The 26,909-nt window shown below is 38.5% G+C and overlaps 1 protein-coding gene across 1 annotated transcript in view; it reads left to right on the top strand.

Annotated features, from left to right (window-relative positions):
• Positions 1 to 26,909, top strand: part of gabbr2 (gamma-aminobutyric acid (GABA) B receptor, 2) — a 177,112-nt gene that overhangs the window by 116,387 nt on the left and 33,816 nt on the right. The window contains exons 9-13 of the mRNA XM_058377129.1: positions 4,794 to 4,874; positions 5,935 to 6,085; positions 6,555 to 6,687; positions 10,078 to 10,185; positions 17,397 to 17,519. Coding sequence (XP_058233112.1) covers positions 4,794 to 4,874; positions 5,935 to 6,085; positions 6,555 to 6,687; positions 10,078 to 10,185; positions 17,397 to 17,519 — 596 coding nt within the window. The remainder of the gene's footprint in view (positions 1 to 4,793; positions 4,875 to 5,934; positions 6,086 to 6,554; positions 6,688 to 10,077; positions 10,186 to 17,396; positions 17,520 to 26,909) is intronic.

Here is a 26,909-nt window from a genome sequence, read left to right as displayed (position 1 = left end):
GGGAAATACTTGCTAGCTAAACCAAGGTTAAGGTTAAGTATTCAAATATTCCCATCTCATGTGTCTTTTAAACCCATATTCCTTCCATCCATCCATTTTCTATACCTGCTTTATTCCTAATTAGGGTCACGGAGATCTGCTGGAGCCTATCCCAGCACACATTGGGCGAAAGGCAGGGGTACACCCTGGACAGGTCACCAGTCCATCACAGGGCCACATATAGACAGACAACCACACACACTCACACTCACTCCTATGGGCAATTTAGAATGACCAATCAACCAAATGTACATGTTTTTGGACTGTGAGTAAACCCACGCAGGCACATGGAGAACAAGTAAACTCCACACAGAAAGGCCCCTGCCTGTTCGAACCTGAGATTCAAACCCAGGACCTTCTTGCTGTGAGGCAACAGTGTTAAGCCACCATGCTGCCCAACCCATATTCCCGCTGAAAAAATGGACGAGTGTCTAAACTTTCTATTACTGTTAATTGTCATTATTATTCCAATCCACAAATTGTTTATCAAACTGTTATTCCCTATTTGAAGATCTTGAATAAACATGGTCCTCAGCAGTGTGTTCATGTTGTAATGTTCTAAGCACCAACATAGTCACGGCAATGCATTTGTCTGCTGCATGAGTTTGACCGACGGTGCCATGAATTCCCATACTAATCCCTCTAACCCAACAGGTTTCTGGGTCCTGTGTGAGGTTCAGTTCGATAAGATTAGATCTGGGTGCAGGATTTAATCTCTGAGTGGGGATTCCCATGTTATAAACCACAGCCAACATTTCAGTCTTATCTACATCTGTGCAGAGCTGCAGCAGTGTCCCCTATAGCATGTTACTTCATCACACTTGTGGTGTATGTGTGTGTGTGAGGGAGGGAGAAAGAGAATGTTTGAAGCACCAGGACAGGGAAACCTATTAAGCTGTGAACTGGCTGCCAATTTGATGACAACTGACAGCCGTGGATAAGTGGTGAAAAACACACTGAAGAAAACGTGCTACTGCACCACTATGATAATCATAAGAGTGGCACGTTGCCCCAACTTGCTCTTGTCTCACACACATATACACTCATAAAACACACACCAAGTAAACAGAGTCATGTCTTTTCTTTTCTTTTTTTTTTAACTAGAAACACCTTTCTAAATGTTTCAGTATATATACTATTTTAATGATAATTCAATATATTATCTTTTCACAATAATCACCCAATTTATTTTCTTTTAATTTGTCCAGTGTATCGTCCCTCTGTTTCCTGTCTCTCTTTCTTTCCATCTTCTTCATATTCTCTCCTGCATCTCTGTCCCCCACCTCTCTCCACATGTCTCGCTGCATGTTAATTATCCAGCGTGTATATTTAAAGAGATGTTGAGCCTCTGCTCAGTGCTGCCATACGTCTCTGAGCCCGTCTCTCATATCCCTCTTCGTCAACTCCATCTGGACTAGGCAGGGGGGAGATTCATAAACTAGTTATGGTAATGATGACCTTGCAATGAATCCCAGCATATGTTTTGTCAAAATTGTTTTAGACACAAAATCACTGCGGTATCAGTAATTATGCCCAGCTGACATAAAGCAGAAGTGGCAAGGACACCTTCTACGTTTAGCACTATATCAACACTAAGACCTAGGTCATGATGGATCCTGAAGCTATACTGGGAACACTGGGAGAGAGGTTGGAATATACCCGGAATAGGACTATCAGCACATTTATGCTTATCAGCATTCACACACTTACACATTCATTCACACCTATGGGATCTTAAACTAGGGATCCCTAAGCTTCAAGGTCACTGATATTACCTTTTAATTTTTTATTAAGTAACACTAAAGTATATTGTACTATGCATTAGACACTAATAGCTAATAGATAATTGCATATCTAAGCGTTCACCTTATTGGTGCTTTGTTTTATGCTCGGATTTTATTAACGGAGGTCTTAAAAATGTCTCAGCACAAAGACATGAAGAGAGAACACCAGAAATTATGGCTCTTAATTATATTGTTCAAAATGTGCATATAGAGTGCATACTCAATTATGTATATATATATATATATATGTGTGTGTGTGTGTGTGTGTGTTTGTGTGTGTGTATACATATATATGGCACTAACATGGACTACAACATGGAATATTTACTAAAACATTAATATACAGTTTATGTTGCCAAATTACTCCGATAATCACTAATTATATACCAGGCCATGTTCTGGATCTGATCCTAGCATAGTTCAAACCAACCACTAGAAAAATACTGTGGCAGACGCAATCAGCATATTAAAAAATGTCCATAGCTCAGCATCTGCTGTTGCAGCCAGTCACATTCATTTATGAAAATGATTTTGAAAAAGAAAAGCAGTTTCACAGATTTTCATAGATTTTTTTTATTTATTTACCTTCTCTGCGTTATTGAAGTGACAGCATTTGCCGGAGACAGCAAATCCTGATCCCACAGAAATCTGTGGCCGGGAGCCATGGGAGCAATATTTGCAGTGCTCTCAGGGTGGGAGAATTGGTATACTCTCTCCCCTGTCAATCACAGCAACAACAGCCAACCATAAGAAACTGTGAGATCACACTGAAGAGGGTAGAAAGTGTTTTCCTCACAGTGTTTTACGTGACAGCATGAGAAGCAGATGCAGGGACCAGTTTACTCTAATCATGAATGTTTAATAGTTATAAGGTCAATTCTGTAGCCATTTATACATGCTGCTTATCTGGACATGTTGAGACAATTGTATGTAGCTAGATCTTCACAAACTGCAGTTGGATATTCCTGAAGTGTTAGCATTTATGCAAACAGATGAAATATCCAGCATAGTTTCCAAAACTACCACATGCACTAATCATAAGCTTATACATAGTTAACACCCTATATTACTCTGATTACTGAACATATGTCAAAATATAACTAATGCTCACTGACTGTAGCAATAGCCTTCACCTGATAAAAGCTGTTAGCTTAGAAGAAGCCATTAAACACGCTATGCATGCATGAACCCATTAGCCTAGTATTGGCCACTGAATTGTCACCTCAATGTAAACACCCAAGACAAAGAGCGCCTCTGAAAACTACGTTAAGGGGGCAGGATGTTTTGGAGCTGACTGCTAATGTGGGCTCTGAGAGAGAGAGAGAGAGAGAGAGAGAGAGAGAGAGAGAGAGAGATGGGGGTAATTAGCTTGGGGAGTGTGCAGTTAGCAGATCCTATGGCCTGTAATGGTGTTTCGGATTGTGGCTCAGAGAGCTGGCCTGCATGGCTGGATGTTCGGTAGGCCAAAACTAGCACAGACAGCTGCAATCAGCCTCAGCCACCTCTCCACACATAGAGCAGAGAATAAGGGGATTCAAATAAAAAAGGGGAAGACATTCTGCTTATTATATCCACAAATTTTTCGATTCAGTCACATTAACATGCATGAAAGAGAAACACAAATTCAGTTTCATTAAAGAAAATATCACGAGACTTCTAATTTGATTCTGGGAAAGACCATAAACACGTGCGATGCAATAAATAGACTGATGACATTTCATATCTGCTCATGATGGTCTCCCTGTGCATGTAATTCATTCTATAGCAATTCTTGTAATACAACCATGAGACATATACAAACTGTCAATAAAATCAGTGCTGATATATATGAGATGCCTTGGGTTTAATTTGAAATGAACTCTTAGTCGAGGTCTTTTTCTATGGTACCTACGGACACATAACCACAAATATATCTAGTTACACAACCTAATGTTTAATAGCCTTCATGTGTTATTGCTTCATTATTTTTTTAAACATCTTTTCCTCATAGGAGAAAAGACATTACTCCATTTATTGTGCCAGATGCAAGCATGGTTATTAATATAAATGTACTTTCTGTTCTGATTTTTCAACACCAGTGACGGCTCTGCTATTACATGGGATGTATAATAAAGTTTACTATCTATCAATAGTCTGATAATTAATCTATTATACACATTTCTACATTTAAGTGTTTTACATCCATAATGCTCTATTGCATTCATATCTTCATAAGAACACTTAAGTTCCTTTTGTTTTAAAAATCTTCATCATCATCATCATCATCATCATCATCATCATCATTGCTCTACCTAGTTAATCCACCAAAGAAAAAATAGGATGGTTCAATAAATAAAACACCTCCATTATGTTCATAACATCTGCGACTCTATTTCACCTGTGCCTACTCCATCATTGCAGATTTAGTAGTGTCAGTGCTATGGGCTGAAAAATATGAAACACGGGGTGTTTCACAGGGTGAAGTCTGGGCTAGATCAAACTCAACCCAAGGCTTGATTCTTTATACTTTATTTTTTGGTATTCAGTGTAAGAAATTTAACAGCACATACTCTGATGTGAAAGCCTTATAGTGACATATTATCTGTTAAAAAGACAGGGGAGCTTTTATAGCAGCTGTCGCTGGACTATATAGTTTTTCTCTACAAAAAGTACCATGTGTATTATTTGTGATCTGGTCAGCTTTGCCAAATAGTTAACCGAGTTCCAGTACAGTTCTTGTGTTGATTGAAGACTACATGTACCTCATGTGTATAGTACAAAAACAGCACATAGGAGAAAATGAGCACAGTGGTGAAGAAGTCTGCTACAGATCTCCATGGTTTGATGCCTTAATGCTCAATTCGCTTAGAGTTCTTTCTCCATACAAAAGATCAGAAAACACGCCGACATTTTTTATCTCCCAGACTAAAGGAGTGATTCAGACTAGAGCTCTTATCAGAGCAGTTCTCAGCTTCCTTCTGTCTCTTGCAGAGGGCCAGGAAGTAAAGGTTGGAGAGTACAATGCCATCGCCGACATCCTGGATCTTATCAACAACACCATCAGGTTTCAAGGTAAGGAAAGTCCGGCATAGTGTGGCCTTATGTGTGTTTGTGTCTGTGTATGTGTGTGTGTGTGTGTGTGTGTGCATGTGTGTGTGTTTTCCTTTTTCATTTGTATGATCTAATGAATAATTCATTTGTTTGTTTTTCCCTCCAATGACTCTTTGAGTTCACATTTTTTGTAAACTTCGTCATTTGTTTGATTCCCAGGATTTTTGTCTTTACCATCCTGTTATCTCTCACTCTCTCTCTCTCTCTCTCACTCACACACACACACACACACACACACACAAAGCATTACAAGGAAATGCTTCTTTTTGACGTCAGATGTGTCTTCAAATAGAACTTGGTAAGACAAGCCATAGGAATCAATTGGAACACAGACAAAAGCTTGCAAAGTAAGCAAAGGAGGAAAAAAAAGGGACACAACATTGCGGTCACTGACCACAAACACTGAACAGAGGGTCGTTTGCAAAGTCCTGTTAACTCTAATGAATAGGCTCAAGATAGTTTGCCTTGAATTGTGCTTAAGACCAGTATAGTGTGGTGAAGCAGCCTGTTTCTCAGGACACTGAAGCTGCTGACTACTAAGTAGCTTCTTCATACCTCAGAGCTGAACACAATAAATAAAGCCTTCAATAAACCCTTAAATAAATGCAGGGAAAAATATCCAGGCCGATATTATTGTCAGTGCTTTCTGCTTCTGCATATTTTTGTGTTTCGCATTGTATATCAAACCACATTCAGCACAGCCTCAGCCAACAAAATGTTTCCCAAAACATTTTTCTACACTGTATTTAGAGCAGATTTCAATTAAGCATGAATTCATGACTTGGGCAGTATCAATACACAATGCTCTTTGAGATAGCTACTAGCAAAAAAAACCTCTGATATTGTTTAACTCACTGCTTTAGCAGTCTTGTCCGTTGAGCTGATCTTTCTGAAGCATAAATTTACATAAAATTTACATTATAATGCTTTTTTCCCCCTGAAGGTGTCATTTTAGAGAAAATGTAAGCATGTAGTAAAGTGTCATCCCTTTTATATAAACATGAGTGTGTATTCATCCTAGGTGTGGAGCCTCCCAAAGACCGGACATTTGTACGTCTGGAGCGACGCCATATCAACGTACCACTTTACAGCATCCTATCCACCATCACTATCCTTGGCATGCTCATGGCAGGCGCCTTCCTCTTCTTCAACATCAAAAACCGAAACCACAGGTCAGGATGCGGTTAGGCATGTCATTGCGTTCACTAAGAGTTCTCAAACATTCTGTAACCAGGGACTGCTTTGACTGCAAAATATATTCCACTGAGTACACTTACGAACATAATATTATGCTCATATAATTATTAGTCTCATTATTGAAATGTGTACTATAATAATTTGGCAATTTATTAGAGCTATAGAGTTTTATTATTATATCTCCACTGACAGAACACATTAACATTAAACCCATTCAGTTCTAGTGACCGGTCAAATAGAATAATAACTCACTAATAAATATTTTAACTTTGATAATGGGGGGTTGTGATTTTTTTGCACTGTAACAAAATGAAACAGATCGTAGACTATACTTTACACATCTCCTCAGGTCTTTCCTCTCACTTTAAGAACCAATGCCTTGCCGTATGTATGTATGTAGTATGTGTGTGTATGATCACAGTGTCTACGTTTGTCTTTGCACAGACTCATCAAAATGTCCAGTCCTTACATGAACAACCTGATCATCCTGGGAGGCATGCTGTCCTACGCTTCCATCTTCCTCTTTGGCCTGGACGGCTCTTTTGTCTCAGACCAAGCGTTCGAGACCTTGTGCACAGTGAGTAGTGACTGTTCTTTTAGCACCATCTTTGTTCTGACTTTAATATGTGCAGCCAAACGTCATTAAAGAACACTTCCACCTTCACTCTCCATACACTGGCATGCTATACAGCGCCTTTAGATGATTCTGGCACGTTGTCCTGCTACTCTTTGTCGGAACATGACAATCTCAACCTTGATTTAATTAAGAAGTTTTGATTGCTGTGAAGGCGTAAGTCCTTGGGGAGAGGCCAGAGATTGTGTATTGTGTGATGCTTGGTAGTAGCCTGAGCCAAGTCCAGCCACTCTAAACAGCCAAGACAAACACTGGAGTTCTGATAGCAGTGATGATGGATGTCATCATTGTGTATGTATTAAAGCTTTTTAATTGTAATGTTTCTGGACGGATGATAGTTTGATGGCAGTGGTTTTGGGTTAAATCAAGCTAGCAGATAACAGATAAGGTGTTAGGGTATTGTGGGTTTAGAAGTACCTTCATTAATACTTTCCTTATGTCTGGTATCCACAGAGTTACATGAGACCTTCATAAGCTCTGAATGACAGCTGACATATTCCTATATAAACAGTTCTAAAAGCTTATTACAATGATCTATGTGTGCTTTATTCCTTTTAAACCACAGCAAGTTGCAATTTTCCTGATTTCAATTTTAATGCATTTAAGAGAAGCTATATTTTAAGCCATATATAGTTACATTAATGTTGTGAACGGTCAGCCATTACTGCTATACATTACTCAACACCTTCTGCTACAGCGCTGCGGTATAAATGGGTTTAATTTCACTGTTTATAAAAACCTATGACAAGGTTAGGACATCATATTAACATTTTGTTTAACTCTAACTTGGTTAGTTGTTTGAATAAATCCGGTTTACTTGTTTGACATGAAGCATTATTATCATTATGTGGTACCAGTTGTTGTGAAAACATGTTTCAGTCCAGAAAATCAAGGTCGAAGAAAAAAATCTAAATAATGTGATCTCAACTTAAAAAGCAGCTTTTATTATTGGAAATGTTTGATGTAAGTTAGGATAGGATTGTGTAGGTGTTACACAGCCCTGCGAATCCCAGACTTAAACGAAGCGTGACTTGGCTCTTCTTTTCTGAGGACTGTGTTCTAGTGAAAAGTCAAGTAGGACCTTTTTCATTTTTCGTGCAGACTGTGCTCGAGTCAAATCACTCTTTGTTGGAATTCTTTTATTTGCCACAAAATGGTTTAATGACTACAAACCGTAGCTTCCTAGAATTGAAAGGATCACAGCAAGTCGTTTCTGGCAGTAACACAACAGATACTCGCATATCTACAATGCTTCATTGGATGTAAACAAATTATTTGGTTGCCTCAAACTATCCAGCTCTGTAATTGAATCTTTCCCATAAAATAGGGATTTTTTATGGCTCAAAATTATTGCTGCTCATTATAGTATTTAGCTTTTATATGCATATGTACGAGTTCTTCTTCAGCAATCTCAAAAATAAATGACTTCCCAGTGCTGAAATTGCCCTTCTCTGATTTATTCATCGCAGATTTAGTCTGGCAACAGAATAGGAACAGTTTTTATCAAGCAGTGATTCACACACACAAAAAAAGTTTAAATTGAGAAGTGGGAAAAAAATGGAAACAACAATGACGACAACAGTGAAAGCATGAGGACGAAGATGAAAAAATGCCACAGATCTATTTTTGGTTCGAGAGGGTTGGTACTTTTTGTGTTTTCCTGCTGTTTATCTGAACTTCAGGAGTTACAGCTCCAGATGTATGATCCCTTTCACAACTAACTCATCTCTCAAGCCTGTAAACAACTATTTTATCAACAGAGTAGCAGAGCAGCAGCAATAAATGCTACAGCATATTGTATTTTAATCCTACAATACATTCAATCCATGTAGTTATAGATTTCTTGGCTGGTGGTTGAAAGGGTAATTATCTTGTGGTTACTGGCTGTTCATTTGTCATCTTGACTTCAATTGCCATGCTTAAAATATTTTTTTAAAGATTAAAATCTTTAAAATAATAAAATAAAAAAAAAAACCTGGAATGGGAATTTTCTGGATTTCATGACTAAAGTGTCTCTGATCAGTGGCATTCAAGATCAGGTGTCATTTATCAAGGTTAAAGTCCAAATTGGTGTTTCCATGGTGGCATAACAAACTTTTATGAAACTGGAATGGACATATATACACCACCAGTCAAAAGTTTGGACACACCTTCTAATTCCATGGTCTTTCCTGATGTTTATTTCTTTCTACATTGCTGTAGAACAATGCTGAAGGCGGCTGAAATACACAATAATGTCCTTTGAACAGTTGATATTGAGATATGTCTGCTACTGATGCTCTGTAAAGCCTTCATAACGGCTCTAATCTGAGGTGCTGTTAATTGGTGATTTCTGAGGCTGGTAACTCTAAATGAACTTCTCCTCTGCAGCAGAGGTAAGTTTTGGTCTTGCTTTACTGGGATGGTCTTCATGTGAGCCAGTTTCATCATGGTGCTTGATGGGTTTTGCAAATGCACTTGACAATACTGTTCTTGCAAGAACTATTCCAGAACACCTGACCTTCGTGTCTTGAAATAACAACTGACTGTTTTTTGTTGTCATTACATATGGATTACTTAAGTCCATGTGTGTTATTTCATAGTTTTGAAATCTCCAGTATTGTTCTAGAATGTAGAAAATAAATCCCTAAACAAAAAACATTGAATTAAAAGGTGTGTCCAGACTTTTGACTGGTAGAGTATATATTTTGAAGATATCAAAAGCTGTTTCTTATATAGGGGGTGGAATAGATTACATATAGTCCTGTCCCAAATGAACTCTTTAGTGACAGCAGATTTATTGTTATTATTGGATTTGCTAGATCTAGATTTGCTGTGTAGCTTTTTGGTAGTTTTTGTAAAGAAATGTCTATCTTATAGTGCTTTTACATTTTCAAGAAACAAAGCAAATGTCATACCTCAGCAAAAGAAAAAACAACAACCTTTATTTAACCCAGTTATATACAATATAATAATTATCTGTTGAGTGTAAACAACATCTAACAGTAGTATTAACATTTTGACGTCCAAAGCAATGGAAAAATTCTTACTTTGCATTATTTATTTAATTCTGTCAAAAATAACAACAATATATAACTGTTTTTTAACAGACCCCATCATTATTGAAATATAGGCCTCTATCAAACGGCTGCCCAATCGGCTTGGGTTAAGTTAAAAAACAATTATTAATGAAATATAGTGACTCTACCAAACATTAAAGGGTTCTTTTCTTGTCATAGTACACAGCAAAAAAAACCCAGACTGATGATTTATTAATCACTGCAGTGTGAACTGTCAGTAAAAGAGAGCTTTATTCTGAGTGGTTCTAGCTGAACTGATGTGTTTCCTGCTCAGGTTCGCACATGGATTCTCATCGTGGGTTACACGACAGCGTTTGGAGCCATGTTTGCGAAGACCTGGAGAGTACATGCCATTTTCAAGAATGTAAAAATGAAGAAGAAGGTGAGCATTTTATGTATATATAGATGCATATATAGAAGATATGCCTTCTTAATCTTACATTGCTGCACATCTACTGTATAAAGCTGCTTTGACATCAGATGTTTCAACAGAATCTCTCACTTGTGCTTGAATATACACACAGGGTCGTGTTCACATATTGAGCTAAAATGCTTTTATTGTCTCCCAATATGTTTAACTGCTTACAGCTTGCAGCATGTTGTGCCAGCAGACGTTTAGCTCTGTGCTTTGTTTGCTCAGTTTCCTTATTGTTTTCACATACCTGTGTGTTCTTCTTAAGTATGAAACGATCATCTGTCATCCATGCAGACTAATTAATCCACCTAATGAAAACTGTCCCGCTGTCTCCCGGCACACCACCGACACAACTCCAATGGTGCACAGCTTCTATGGGCTTTTATAGAAGGTTCAAGTATCATAGGTTTTAATGGGAGCATTAACTCTCATCAGACAACAGGCTTTTAGTACATCAGTTTAGGTGGATTTTGCATCTTGATATTGGACAGTACACTATTCAGCTGACAAGCTCAGACACATGTCTTCTTCATATTGTGATTGTCTCTGAAAATGGAAACCTCGTAACCATTCGTTAAAACAGATTGGACCTGATATATTTAAGTTTGAGATGTCAGTTTATTTACAATATTTGACAATTACAGTCATAAAATGACAAGCTTTCTGTCAGACTGGACCTGATATATTTGTCATTTTAAGACTGTAATTGTCAAATATTGTAAATAAACTTTAAGTATAAAGGTTTTTTTTTAATTAACTACATATATCTTTGGATTGTTCGTTTATCTAGATATCTAGCTGACACTACCTTGTTCAGGGAAACTAAGCTAGCTTAGCTCACAAACTACAAGTTTTGTCTTTTGATGCTTTTATTTATGTTAATAAATAACGCAAGAAGTCAGATGAAACAAATGAAACAGAACAAACTTCTATTTATATACTTCCAGATATATACTTCAATAGCATACCGATATGCTTCAACTACCAGCCACAACTGGTAACTCCATAAAAAATAATTCACAGCCTGAACATGAAATATCGTTGTCCTGGCCTACCGGGCTACAGATTTGACCACCACAGTGATGAATTTGCTTCTCTTTAAAACCTATAATTAACAATAACCAATATAAGAAGTATATACAGTGTGCAGGTCCAATAATGGACATCCATGGATGTCTTGGGTAAGTCATTTATCACCAGGATCACTGTACTAAAGGAAAATCAGGTAACCTTATAAGCGTGACTTGTCCACGGGTCATTTGAATAATCTGCACAAGCTCCTCTGAAAATCATGTTAAGCACGTGTTTAGCACCAGCTTGAATATGGATAACTTTCCCCCACTTATCCCCTGACGTAGCTTATGAACTTAACTCTGAATACAGCCCACACACAGTAATTGCTGGCTTTGGAAGCAGCTGAGAGCCTGAGCTAAGAAGAGGTTGATGTAATCGAGGTAGAGGTCTGCACTGTGGAACAGGCTCTTCAGAGAATGGTTAGCCTACTGGTAGTTAGTTAGGTGCAGAGGGTGGATTATATTTACTCATAATATACATTGATCCAGTTCCCATTTCAACAATTTCCCTTTGGGATGAATAAAGTATCTATCTATCTATCTATCTATCTATCTATCTATCTATCTATCTATCTATCTATCTATCTATCTATCTATCTATCTATCTATCTATCTAATAGGGCATGTAAGCCAGAGAAGACTGACGTGCGTAAGACATTTGTTGTTTTCAAGCAGGCCGCATTTTAAGTAATTTTTCACTTATGATCTCTGCAATACTGAAATAGTATGCACTTTTATGGTCAGTCTCTTCACCCCTGTTAAAATGGCAGGTTTTTCTGAAGTAAAAAAAAAACCATTTACAATGTCTCTACAATGGAGAAAACCCCTAAACTAGTACTTTGTTGAAGCACCTTTTGATTTTATTCCACCTCTCAGTCTTTTTGGCATGTAAGACTCTTTCAGCATGGTACATCCTGACTTGGCAATATTTTCTTTTCCTTTCTTGTAAAAACTTTCTAGATCCATCGAATTGTAAGGGCATCTCCTGTGCACAGCCTGCTTCAAGTCACCCCACAGATTTTTAGTTGAATTCAGGTCTGGGCTCTGACTAGATCTTTCGAAACCATTGATCTTCTTTCAGTTAAGTCATTCCTTTGTTGATTCGGATGTCAGTGTCGTGCTGAAAGGTGAAATTCCTGTTCGTCTACAGCTTACTAGCATACACCCAAAATTTATGCAGTAAAACTGAGTAGTATTTGTAGCTATTCGTGATTCACTTCACCTTGATAAATGCCCCAGTTCTGGCTGATGAAATGCAGTTCTAAAGCATGATGCTGCCTTCACCATGCTGCACCATGGGGATAGGGTTTTCTGGTGATGTGTATTTTCATGCAAATTTGGAATTATGGACATATTATACCTGAATTGGTCTCATCAGACCATAACACATTTTGCCACATGGTTTGGTGTGATTTAGTTGAGCTTGAATATTTTTGTGAGAAAGAGCTTCCATCTTGCTACCCTACCCAATAGCCCAGATATGTGAAGAAGATTGCTGTCACACGCACAGAGTTATCAGTACCAGTCAGCCTGCAGCTTCAGTAACATTGCCACATGTTTCTTGGCAGCCTCCTTGTTAAGTTTTCGCCTTGTCCATTATACATTTTGTAGAAAAGTCTTGTTCTTGGTGATGTCATTGCAGTGCTCCATCCTTTATGGTACATCATCAGTCAAAATTGCACTAGAAGTCTTTTGGACCCATGCTGATTGGTTTGTTCAGTTGCTTTGGTCCACCAAAGTATGACTTATATGCTTTCACCTGCACACAACAAGATATAAATAGCAAAAGTGTTTGATCTAAACAGAATAAACACTGGATATGTGAAGTACACTGAAATTTGTGGTATAAATAAGAACAATAACATTTTGGTATTAATAATCATAGGATGAATATTTAGCATAAATCTGAATAAAACTACATGGAAAAAAGTCCTGTGGCTCTCCAGTGGCACAAGAGGCGGAGTTCACAAACCCTGATGCTGGGAATTGTGATTTTTTTTAATCCTGACATCCTGAGAAAATTTTCTGGTGCTTTCTGAGTGAGGAAGATGGAATAATCACAGTGACATTAGCCAATGGTGGGTATCTGTTAGTTTATGAATGTGAAAGAGAGCATATTGCACTGTCCTCCAAGTGTGTTGTGTGGTTGGATGCGGTCGGCTTGCTTCATGTGTCTTAGAGGAAGCACAGGTTAGCCATCACCTCTCACAGCTGGTAGCTGTCATATGATGGGGAGAGCCGGCTGGAGGGTGGGAAATGGAAGGCAACTAAGAAGGAAGGAAGTAAATGAAACGATGAAATGATTTTGAATGCCACACTTCTTGTTAAGTCACAACACCCAAGTCAGGGAAAGTGCTTTTAATTTCTAAGCACAAAAATAGCAGCTGTGTGCAAACAGGAACAAATTGACACCCGAACAAATTAGCAAGTCTCCTGCATGGAGCCCTTTATTTGTTTTTTGCTCATTACCCAGAGTTAACTAGTGATATTCCTGGCCTATAATACTGTATCACCACACACATCACACCACACACAATACTGACACACACTTCATCAAAGACTGTGTGATTTTACACCACGTGTTCACACACACTCCCCCTGACCTCCTTTCTGACATGCTTTCTATTTCCACTGCTTCTCACTTTTAGATGTAAAGTAAGAAAATGGAGAGGGAGGCAGATGACACAGAGGGTTTTTGTTGTGTGAGGCATTATGTAAAGGATAGCTAGCCTGTAACTGCACAGCTCAGCTGGCTTTTTTATTTATAGAGCACACACACACTCCTGCCTTTCCTGCTGCTGGTACTGGTGTGGGTGCTGAGTTTAAGTGAAAAAAGTGAGAGATGAAGAGGAGAGATAAAAACAGACATGTACTGTCAGAAGCCTGGGGAAAATGCAACATCCATTGAAAATGCAAGGAATGGAGAAAGGCAGAGGAGAGAAAGTTTGCCAGCAATAGAGACAGCATGAGCATGTCACTTAAACCAAAATAGTTTTGTCCTGGTTTGACCATAGGTAACTTTGTATCTTGCAGAAACCAAGCTGTTCATTTTATCTGTGGACCACCAAAAAAGAAAAGCAAACAGGACAGAGTACTTACAACTTAATGCATTATCTCTGGGTACCAGACACTATTCACACTTCAGTGGCATAAATCATGAACACACAAAAAACATAAGTAGACTATGCAAACAATATACAAAGTAAGAAAGTAGTGGGCAGTTTGGGATTGAAGATGACCCGCAGATGACAGCATGCCAGACTATCCGTTGTTTCTATACATTTACATGGCATTTTATTGACAGAAAGAAATGGTATAAGACAAATTTTGGTCAAAAAATATAATAAGACAGAAGTAACCCCATGTCTCCAGCAAGGTAAATGTAGAACAGGACATATCCTTTCCAGTTAGCAATTCTTAGTTTGTCAGTCCATCAGAGTAAAGACAAATGCTTCGGTCGATAGAGACAAGCGTGTCTCCTGTCTTGGCTCTTTAATCCACAGGGAAATTGGATTTCTCTGATGGTCAAGCATACAGAACTCATGCTCTACACACTGACAGAGGATTGAGGGCTATGGCATGCTCGAGCTTTGGCTGCTGTTGACTCTGGAATTGTGTTTGGCATCACTTTATTAAGCTGAGACACACTCTTAGGGCATTTAGCTTCTAAGACAGTTAGCACTCAATATTTGTCCAGTGATGCAATGGGCTGCCATAGTCACCAACAGTCTGACCCTGCAGAATTTTTTTTTTCCCCAAGAGCATTGCGAGACATACACATGAAGACACACTCATACATGTGCACAAAAAACAGGTGTGAAAGGTGAACAAACAAAACTTAAATCTGACCATGATCTAGTTCCGCAAATCAGGACAGTCCATGTGCTGGTATGCTGCAAAGGTCAGAGAGTGCGTTCCACTTATCATACATAAAAATACAACAGCTCCTGAGCTTCCATCAGTGATGAATCAGCTGCAGTGTTGCCATTTTATGTAAGATTAGATTAAGATATATCGAGATTAAGATTGTATGGCTCATAGCTCATAGGACAAAATTATTAGATAAATCTTATATGTATTTGTGTAATGTTTTTTACAATGTACATTCTCACAAAGCAGTTTTACAGAAATCAATTTTAATTGTAAAATTATATCCCTAATGAGCCAGAGGTGATGATGATGGCAAAGAAAAAAACTCCCTGAGATGACTAAGAGGAACACATCCTTATCTGGGTGATACAGGATTGTGCGATTAGAAATAAGTCCTTTCGATATGACCAAAAGTGCAATTGTGTAAACAGGAAATCTGTTCTAGCTTTAACATAAAGTCCATTTTGATTATCACTAAAGTTATCAACTGTTCACTGATGGAGGCTTGAGTGCAAAAATGTTTGTGGCAATTGCAGTCCTAAAGCTATCATAATAATTGTAGTCCTAAATCATAGCAAATCTGTTCATGTCAATTGCATTCCAGAGCCATCTTCATGGTGTCTAAGTGGTACCATCTACAGTAATCTCACGAAGCTGTCCATTGGGGCCATCCTTAGCAGTAGTGAGTGTAGTCCAGGTGATGAGAACTCCAACCAGAAGTAGGGCATCAGGATGGATAAGCCAGGTCTGGAGAGCAGAAGGGGTTAGGATTACTGGTATCACAGTTTAAGTAGGTCACTGCCTACGAAAAGTTTGAGGATCCATGCTCTAAACCAAATCATAAAAACTAGTGGCTTAAAGGTGTACTGGGTACAATTTTGGCAGAACTTTGTTAGCAAGAAAATCCTAGCAAGCCAAAAGAATGCACTGAATTTTACAACAAAAACCCTAGTGTATGTCAGTTTATGGGAGGCTATATCCTAACAGCATTAATAATAAACCATGTTGATGGAACTGATATGTAACTGCACTTAGCAAAAAAAAAAATGTCAGGATTTATAAGCATCCAGCTGAGTGTAAAGGGTTATTTGTACAACTGATAACATAAATGCATGACCATTAATAAGAGGTCCATTAGTAAATCGTCAAAAATCATAACTCTATTGCTAAACCATAGATTAATGTTGACATGCCAGCTAACTTACTGATGCCATCATCTATCAGATTACAAGTGTATGCCATAAACAATGGCATGACCTGCTTAGTATATTATTAATGTTGCTAATTCTATATCCAACTTTATCTCAGTCAGCAGGTTTTCCATCATGCCACATTTTTACTCTTGTGTCCATTCTTTTGCAGTTGCTGTGCTATTTCTGCAGCAGATCCCCCACAGGAATAGTATCTAGTACCATTGCAAAGGATAATACTGAATTCCCCCATGTTTACATGTCTATAACACTGACAGAATTGATGTAAAGACAACGAAGAACTCATGAAACTAATGAAACTGCATTTCTTTTCCCAGACACTTGTTTTAACATGGTGCCAAATCATATTATATACAATAGTAAAAATATTGACAATATGTCACTTAATATATCTTATTGCATTTTATCATAAAAGTTGCTCTATGAAATACACTATCTTTTCAAATGTTTGACTGTTTACTTGAACCCTACCCTTGTCAATCGGGCTGATTGCGGATAAAGGAAATCTCTTCTTTATATCCTCACAATTTTCATTACTCTTGCCAGCTAAGCATAGGGCAGGTTAGTTATGATTGAACTTTTGCACGTGGGTGTTCAGGTACACTTGCCCTTGAAATGTGCGCCCACTTACTGGGTCTTTGTGTCCTAATGTATTGCAATATTTCCAGTGGCACGAAAGGTTTTAGCCTTCCTTTGTTTGGCCAATTCCAAAGCCATCAAAAGCCTATGGATCAAAACCAATCGCAAGCTCTATTTGGGCCATGCAGTGGGGCACCTGAAAAGAATCATTGCATTACTACAATGTGATACCTTTAAAGTGCACCCAGTGTCTCCTCTCCATGACCTTTCCTTTGATTCTGTCCGGGTCAAATGCTGTTAAATAAAAATAAAAGATCAGAAGGTGCTTTCATCGTCCGAAAGTTCAGCGTACTCCCTTTTGAATTGTCGGAGCGTCAACCTTTTTTTTCCCCATTTCCCACGTTCACATCTACGTATCTCTTTTCTGTTTTCTCTTCTCCTCCAGATTATCAAGGACCAGAAGCTGCTGATCATTGTAGGAGGAATGCTGCTAATTGATCTGTGCATCCTCATATGCTGGCAAATTGTGGATCCCCTGAAGAGGACAGTGGAAATGTACAGCTTGGAGGTTGGTTTGTGCGATTGTAGTGTTTTCAGTGATTTGCTGTCACTCAATTCCTCTCTCCTAATCCACCAGAAGCATAACTGTGGTCAGCTATAGAAATCAGATCTCAGGTGGCTTATGTTATTTGTGGTCCAGGAAGTGAGCCATTTAGACCCTTCCTCTCCCTTGGTGCATTGGCACGAGCCATCGGAAAAGAACCACTTGGATGATCCTTTCTCTTACTGCTGTGTCAGGAATGACATGTGGGAAATAGAATTAAGCTCTTTTTAGAATAGAGCTCTGCTTGCTGTGACCATGTGCAAGGCCTTGTTACCACTGATTAGACGCATTTAACTGAGCACAAGACCAGCATGAGCACTCCACAGTCTTGTCATAATCATGGTTAGTGTCCATACTATGTGTTGTGGGGGATTGGTGTGCAGAGGCATGTTTCTGTAGGTCCTGCACTATATCTGGTGTGTTAAACTGCATGTGCAGTGGTTTTGATGTTACTGAAACATAAAAATATTTGTGAAGTGCTCATGAAGCGAATTATCATAAGGTATATAAAGATTTTTATGTCTAGACTTGGGAAACATTTGGGTTTGAGATCAAAAGATGAACATGAGAAGAGAGTTTAGAATTTCAGATATTCTATAATCTGAGTATAGCTTTATTACAGATTTTGTATCAGACCACCCGATTTCTAGGTGAGTAGAAATATCGAAACATATGACTGACAAGTGTTACATGTTACCCAGGTGAGTCCTGTTAGACTGATTGATTAAAGAATAAATAGTTCTTTATTCTTATAAATTAATAAAAAAAGTAATACTTCTGTTCTTAGTTTTAGCCTTCAGTTTAACTTAAAAAGAACAAGACAGCATTAAGATCAGAGAGCTGTCTATGAGCAAGCATTACTGAAGGTGAGAAAAGAGGGAAATTTTAATCAGTGGAATTGCACAAAAATTGGACATAGCCAATACAACTATTTGTAATGTCCTGAAAAAGAAAGAAAGTATTGGTGTCCTAAGCAAACAAACAGCTTGAAGTATTAATTCTAATACTTTGGGCATTATCTCCACCAATTAAGAATGAACTGATATTAATGAACCTCTGTGTAATCATGGTTACAACATCAAAATAGTTCTAGGCAGCAAACTCTTTTAAGACTTTCATTCATGGCTCAGTAATCATTTCGGTATTGTTACAACCCAGTCCTTTCTCTAAGGCCCAAAGTCCTATGGTTCCCTCTCCCCTCAAACTGGCCAGAGCAGGATGGACAAGGGAGGGCAGTAGTGGCATCACTGTGCTGTCAGATGTCAGAGCAATGGAATCATGACTCTTCCCAGCCTAAAGAAGTCCAGGCTCGGAGATTAGCTCTGATTGATTGGTACTAGGAAAAGGCCCATTAACTCCACCATCACTCAGGAGTACTTAGTGCCTTCTCTTCCCTCTTCCCCACCTCTGAAGCTTTATATTTATTACATATACTATCTCCATCTCTGAAGCATTATATTTATGACACTCTTTACTGAATATGTACTGTGGAAGCCAGAGGACTTTAAAACAGAACAGTCAAAGCACTTCTTATGGCATATCATGTAGATGTATTTGTGCGGCTTGAAATGACACTCATTGCTCCAAAAGAAGGCCATTGTGTCTGACTTCAACAACTGGTAGAGAATACTGAGAATACCATGTCATCCAGAGGCTCAGGTTCTCCCTTGTGTGTGGAGGTATGTGGTTCTATATTAACCATTTCAGGTGATTCTGTCCCAAGTGTACAGGCATTCACACCCAGCCTTTTTTCATTTGTAATGGAATTTTAATTTTGTTATCTAAATAACCTTAGCTATAGAGACATTTAGTATTGTTGCCAGAGGCAGGTAGAAACATCTTATAGTAATGTTAGATTTACTTCTACTTCTAGTTAATTATTATAAATAAAATTCTACCCCTTCTTGAGTCAGCTTATAAAGACAGAAATGTACCATTCTTTCATTCATTCATTATCTTGCTAGGATATGCACTTTTTTCCCCAAATAAAATAGATGATATAGATTTAGTTTGTCCCAGAATAGAGAGCATAATTAATGAATATAGACATTTGTTTACCAAACTGCATGCACAAGGAATAAACTGATTCTGTGTGTCCTTAAGTTTGCATTGACCAGCTGCGTTGTTCCCAGTTTTCCCTCAACGCTCAGCTAAAAGTTTTTCAGCAGTAACATCCAGAGCAAACTTGAGCTGTGCTGATCTAGATCCAGCCAATGGAGCGGGAATAGACTGGGGGAAACTGGGCCATCTTTGGTGCAGAGTGCTATTACATTACTGGTAGATGCCACGGGGAGAAAAAGCTAGAGAGTTGTTTTTTTTATATATATATAGATCTACCCCGGTAATGTACAGATCATATGAAAGATTTATCTTGAGTGCTGCATAGATCTACATGTCGATATTCTTGCCTATGAGGAAGAGAGATAGACCGGCTAATGTCAACTATGCTGTAATAGAGGACACCTATACATCCAGACATTGTGTGTGTCTCTTTGTAAGTGTGTGTGTGTGATTGCGTTTGAAGGACAAAGAGCTGATTAGAATTCCACAGGGTCCTCGGGTGACACTCACCATGCTCGCTCTTTTTCCAGTGCCGGCGCTGCAGTGCAGAAACACATGGTATTGCAGGGATCTGTTGCCATGGCGATAGCCATGGTTTCTGACACCCATAAACCAGCAGCGCCATTCTTGATCTGCAGACCAAAAAGGAATAGAAAGAAAACAGCGTGCCTTTTGACAGATACCTCACAACAAGGTGCCTCTTGACACACAAAAAAACAATAAGGCAGTTTTATATTACCCATGAGGCAAAAGTTTTAGAGTACTTAGCTTCTCCCTTTTGACTATAATGATCTATAATTAATTGCAGCGACGGTGACAGGAATTTGGCAAAATCTCCTACATCACATAAAATATACATTTGCGGAATGTGATTGTTCTAAGGAAGCGGTCAACATACAGGGAAAGGAAATGGAGTTCATGTTGGCAACAAGCCTAAACACTAACTAATGTAGATTTGAAAAACTCCCTTTGCCAACCTGAAAGAAACGCTACATTTTGCTTTCACTTTTAATATGAAATAAATAAGGACAGTGAACAGAAATAAAGTGGTGTGAAGGAGCCGTTTTCTCAGATTTATTTGGTAAATCCATAACGCTTATGATGTTAATACACTCACTTAAAGACAGACACAGTAAACAGAAGCATCAGCCAGACTGACGCTGTAAAAACAAAAACTTTATTTTCTCTCGGTTGTGAATAAAATCTAAGATATAATATCATGTGCACGGATGCTGAGCATTTATGTATTTTCAAAACTGGATTACTTACTTTGCACAATGCAGCCACCATTATGTTTGCAAAGGGTGAGTTTCTGTCTCTGTGTGTCTTAATTGCTAAGCGATTTAAGTTAGGAAGCTTACTAGAAATTGACGTGGCTGATGTGTTTTTCAAGTGAGGTTGAGTATATAAAATTCCTACTGATGATAAACAAATGCCTGAACCACTGAGAGAGCATTGACCAGGTCACATGACGTTACCAAATACTTGTAATTCTCAGTTGTAGTGCTGAAGTCAGTTTTCCACTTATCTTCCTTTTGTGTTCTGTCAATGTTTTAAGCCCTTTTAAAGTGCTTAAAGCCTCTTTTTTTGCACTAGTATTTTGTAGGACCATTGTGTGTGTGTGCGCATGTTTGATTTCACTTCAGAGCACAAATGGAAAAAGTGCATAGACTTTTGGTAAATAAGCCTATCTAGCTTCCTTTGAAGCTGCCTTCCTAAACTATTGAAACAGCAAGGCCAATTCCTCTTTTTCTCTCTCTCTAGAATGAAAACATTTCAGTTTGGAATCAAAAGCTGATTATGACGAGAGTTTAAAATTTCAGCTTTATTTAATGGTATTTATATGTAGCATTATTAAATGACACACCGATCAGGCATGACATTATAAGCACTGAGAGGTGAAGTGAATAACACTGATTATCTCCTCATCATGGCACCTGTTAGTGGGTGGGATATATTAGGCAGTAAGTGAACATTTTGTCCTCAAAGTTGATGTGTTAGAAGCAGGAAAAATGGGTAAGTGTAAGGATTTGAGCGAGTCTGACAAGGGCCAAATTGTGATGGCTAGACGACTGGATCAGAGCATCTCCAAAACTGCAGCTCTTGTGGGGTGTTCCCGGTCTGCAGTGGTCAGTATCTATCAAAAGTGGTCCAAGGAAGGAGCAGTGGTGAACCAGTGACAGGGTCATGGGTGACCAAGGCTCATTGATGTACATGGGGAGTGAAGGCTGACTCGTGTGATCCGATCCAACGGACAAGCTACTGTTGATCAAATTGCTGAAGAAGTTAATGCTGGTTCTGATAGAAACGTGTCAGAATACACAGTGCAGGATGGGTCAGGGCTGTTTTGGCAGCAAAAGGGGGAACAACACAATAATGTTATGCCTAGTCGGTGGAGAACATAAAACAGTTTGTATCATGCCACCAAATTTTAGAAGAAACATTAGAACATGTGACAGGCATTTCTTGTTACCCAGGTGGGTCCAGTTAGATCAAATCTTTAACAAATAAATAGCTCTGAACATCTTCTCTTGGTTTTAGCCTTTAGTTTCACCTGAAGACTGCATTATATGGTAAAAAAGGATAAGACAGCAAGGAGATCAAAGAGCTGTCTATGGGAGAAGAACAAGCCATTTTGAAGCTGTGAAAAGAGAAAGAATCAGTCACAGACATTGCACAAACATTGGGCATAGCCAGTACAACTATTTGGAATGTCCTGAAAAAGAAAGAAACCACTAGTGTACTGAGCAACAGACACCAAACAGCTTGGCCAAGGCAAACAACAACAGCTGATGACAAAAACATTGTGAGAGCTGTAAAGAAAAAGCCAAAAATAAGTCAGTGACATCAACAAGTTCCACAGGGCAGGGCTGAAGGTCTCACAATCCATCATTCAAAAAACTTTGAAAGAAGAAATCTAAAGACCATACTTCAGGATCCAGACCACTCATCCGCAGTAAGAATCTGAAGACCAGAATGGAATTCACAAAGAAACACAGAGATGAGCCACAAAACTAGAAAAGTAGTGAAAAGTGTGGAAGAAGAAAGATTCTGCTCATAAACCAAAACATACAAGCTTACCTGTGAAACATGGTGGTGGTAGTATCATGGCTTGGGCTTGCATGGCTGCTTGTGGAAAATGTTCACTAATCTTTATCGATGGTGGAACTCATGATGGTAGAACGGGAACATTTTGTGTGTTAAGCTACAGAGAAATGCACCAGGAGGATTTACAAAGGACTATATCAGGGGAAAGGGGGAAGGTTTAAAACTGCCCAAGTCAATCATCAGACCTTAATTAAACTAAACCTGCATTTCACCTCCTAATGAAGGAGATGCAGGCTTGGTGCAATTATTGCAAGGAATACGCCACCATATATTAAGAGTTATTTCTCCGTTCCTATACTTTTGCATAAAGGGTGGTCTGACAGAAAATGTTCAAGGTTTTATGTTACTTACCACATAGAGATGTAAATACCAGGAAATAAATGCTGAAATCAAAAACCCTGATCTCATCTTTCTTTCGATCTTTGGCAAATAGCACAAACAAATGAACATTCCAATAGTTTCGGAGGGGATTTGGAGATCTCTGGTGATTGTTGTGCTGTTATGCATTCATCAGGTTCTACAATTAACCTGCACATTTGTTGCATACGCCTTAGTTCAAGTGAATTCTTAGGAAATTATAAACGTAAGACCGTGTTGCTTTTTGTACAGACTTCACTACATCATTCCTCATCACATTTTTCTTTAACAGCCTTAAGATAGGAAATTGGATCTTAAATATATATATGTATATATATATTTAAAAAATGCAAGGAGACACCAGACTTTTGATTCCTCATGCAGAGTATATTCTCCCCGTCCACATTCATATTCAAACATGCGCTCAATGAGAACGTGGAATACACTTAAGTGAGTTATACAACTACACACATTTCCCATAAGCTCTTAAATACTCTTGAGGAAACCTGATACCTTAAATGATGTTGACACTTTGGAGGGATTTCAGGAAAACTGAGCAGACACACACACACACACACACACACATACACTGAGGCATCCATATGTTATGCATTTCCTTTCATCAATTACAACTCTCTCTTTCCCTGAATGTGAGTATGGTGCTGTCTGTCAAACAGTGGAGCACTCACCAGAGAACACTCATATTCTCTCACACACACACAGACAGAGTTCCTCTGTACAAACAATTCCCTCTCCTGCTCTAATCTCTCTCTCTCTCTCTCTCTCTCTCTGATTCTTCATCACTTCCTCTTCCCTCTCTGTCTCTCAGCAGGCAGGCAGGTCATGAGCCACCACTACTTTTGATGTGCTAATGCACTTTCAAAGATGGATATTTAATACAGAGAATAATTGGTCTGAACATGTAAGCTCTCATTATCAGCAGCTGAAGATGCCAGATAGGGGCTAGATTTTGGAGTGTGGTCAGATTCGAAGTGCAGTTTGCCAGGAGGACTCTGAATGTTCTAGTTACCCAGCAGGAGAGCCATCATACACACACACACATACTCTGAAGAGATGGTCAAAAAATGTAGAAATGAAAACGAGCCCGTCAAACCGTAATGTTGGTTCTCTTTGACTTTGTCTTTGTCAAGACATCAGTATATGAGTAAGGGCATCACAGAATCATCGATGCAATGTCAAAAACTGGGCTGGTTTATGGCAAGTGTGTATGTGTGTGTGTGTCACACTCCAGAGTCAGTGCATACTGTATTTAGCAGTCTCACATAGACTGATACTTAAAGTTGTCATACTGACAGTCACTTCCAAAATTATTGGTGCCATTTATGAAAAGGAACAATAATTACCACATCAAATTCACGTGAAACGAGAGATATTTTGTGTTTTGCATATTGTATAGTTTTAGCACAAATTATTTTTCAAACATTAGCAATTCTTCTAGCGCAGTTCATTCTGGACCACACCATTTTCACAGTGATCGGCAACCTGACAATTAATATTTTTATTCTTATATTTTTTTTATTATCATTTTATTCTCTCTCCCAGGCAGAGACACTTCTAGATGGATTTTGGAACCTATATATATATATATATATATATCTCCCCCCCCCACACACAGTTTTACAGATGCTAAGCAGTCTTTCCTCTCAGTGCTGCGTAAACATATACATTCTAAGCAGTATCTAATTACATGCTGTGTCAGTTTTACTGTCTGTCTAAAATGAAACAACGTTCCTCCAGGACCCTGGTGCTATATAAAAAACAGAGCTACAAGAAACAACACAGAGCTATGGACTAAGTAAGTTTTAAGTATAATCTGGTCAGAATACAAAAGGAAGATGAGTGGAAAACTGCCTCCAGTGAGCATTAAGAGTATTTGGTAGTGCCAGATGGCCTGGTCAATGCCTCCTCAGTGCTGTAGATGTTGATGATGGCCTCTGAAACATATTAGGCAGACTTATCAGTGCATTGACAATATTAGGATGTACTTCAAATAACATCAACACATAAGCCATATCAGAAAAGGCTGCTACAAAGCAAACTGCTTGTAAATGACAATACCAATCTCAGCCTCGTACAGACTGGCCATTACCGTGTTGAAGATCCCCAGAAAATCTCAGGATTTGTGAATTTCTATATACAATTTATACATGACTAGAAACATAGGCAACACTCTGTACTTTTCCTTGTCACTGGGGTCATACCACCAAGGCCACTGTTGATGTTAAATATTTTTTGTGTGTATCTTTTATCTGCGTGTGTGTTGGTAAATTTATTTCTGAGATCATACAGAATAGTTTTAAAGCTGCACCCTTTACATCACTCCTTAGTAGGTGGCCTCAAGACTATGTTGTAGACTGCTAAAACAGATGGTTTCTTTCCGGTTCCTTTCAAAGTTTCTTCATTATTTTCTCTCAAAGACCCATTCCTTTGCCACTGTCACCACTGGAGTGCTCATTAGGATTCTACATTTTTTTGTACACAAATACAATTGACTTCAGTGGAATTTTTTGGAGACTCGGTTTTAATCACAGCAGGTGGGTAACATTTATTATGTATAATTATGTAAAATCCACCTTAATTAGTTTTTACACCAGCCCACCATCCATCTAAAACAACATAATAAAACACAAGTCCCATGATTAGAACTATTTTCTGCAAATAATGCTAAAAGGTTGAAGCAAAAAAAAGATCAGCCTGCACTGGGATGCATATACACATAAACTTTAAATGGTTTACTATAAACCACCATGTGAACTAGGCTGCTTACAGGAAGCCAGCACAAGAAATACACCGTAATGCAAGATCTTAGGATATTAAGGATATTAAGGCATTTAATAAAAAGCTCCAAGTTAATTTGATCCAAAACCACAGGAAGGCTCATTAAGCTGCTCAGCACCACAATAAAGAAGAAATGTACCCCAAGACAAAAATCAGCCATGCTAAGCAGTTGCACGCTGCATATTTAAAGAAGCAAATGAATGCAGGGGTGTAATTACCTGCATCCTCTGATCAGTAGATGTGAACTACAGGACAACTGGTAGGACATGACCTAATACCTCATGACCTAATGCTTCCCTGTGTTTTATCAGGACGGTTCCTATCATAATTAGCCCGACTTGATGATAGCATCAGTAGAAAGACTTTAGTCGTTTAGAGGAAATGTACCAATAAATATAAAGCCCAGATAAACAGACATCAGGGTTATTTCAGTAGCATAGCCTAAATATCTCTTACTGACGGGACTGAAGGCTACCTTCCTCCCCTTACACTCTTTTTTCTTTCTCTCTTCGGTTGTCAACTCAAGCGGACCCGAGATCCCATTTAATGTCTTCCCACTGTTGCTAGGCAACCACTGATTGGGCACAAGGCCCATGTGATTTACCAATTAAAGCTGTTCCAAATGAAAAGTAGTGTCAAAGGTTCCTGGAGTTAGCCGAGGTTGTTGTCCATCCTTGTCCGACGCTTAGACCGACACCGCTCTCTTTCAGAGGAAGAGGAAGGGACACAGCTGGAACTCACTGATGACTAACACTCAGAACAGGCTCGAAAGCAGGATGGCTCATCATAGCCATTTTAGTACAAAGGGACGATACTGCAGTATGAGCTGTGAATATTGTTGCATATTTTGTCTTTTCTAAGTGATCCATTTTAGACTGAATAAGCTTCTGAAATTTTATCACCAAACACACAGAACATTGAAAATATATATAACTAAAAAATATATAGTGTGTGTGTGTGTGCTTAAAGTACAATGTAATATATCTAATAATAATCTGTTTTTTCTGCTCCAGCACAAAATACACACAC

This window comes from Hemibagrus wyckioides, linkage group LG24, assembly GCF_019097595.1.
Source record: "Hemibagrus wyckioides isolate EC202008001 linkage group LG24, SWU_Hwy_1.0, whole genome shotgun sequence".
Lineage (NCBI taxonomy): Eukaryota > Metazoa > Chordata > Actinopteri > Siluriformes > Bagridae > Hemibagrus > Hemibagrus wyckioides.
This window is presented reverse-complemented; position numbering and strand designations above follow the sequence as displayed.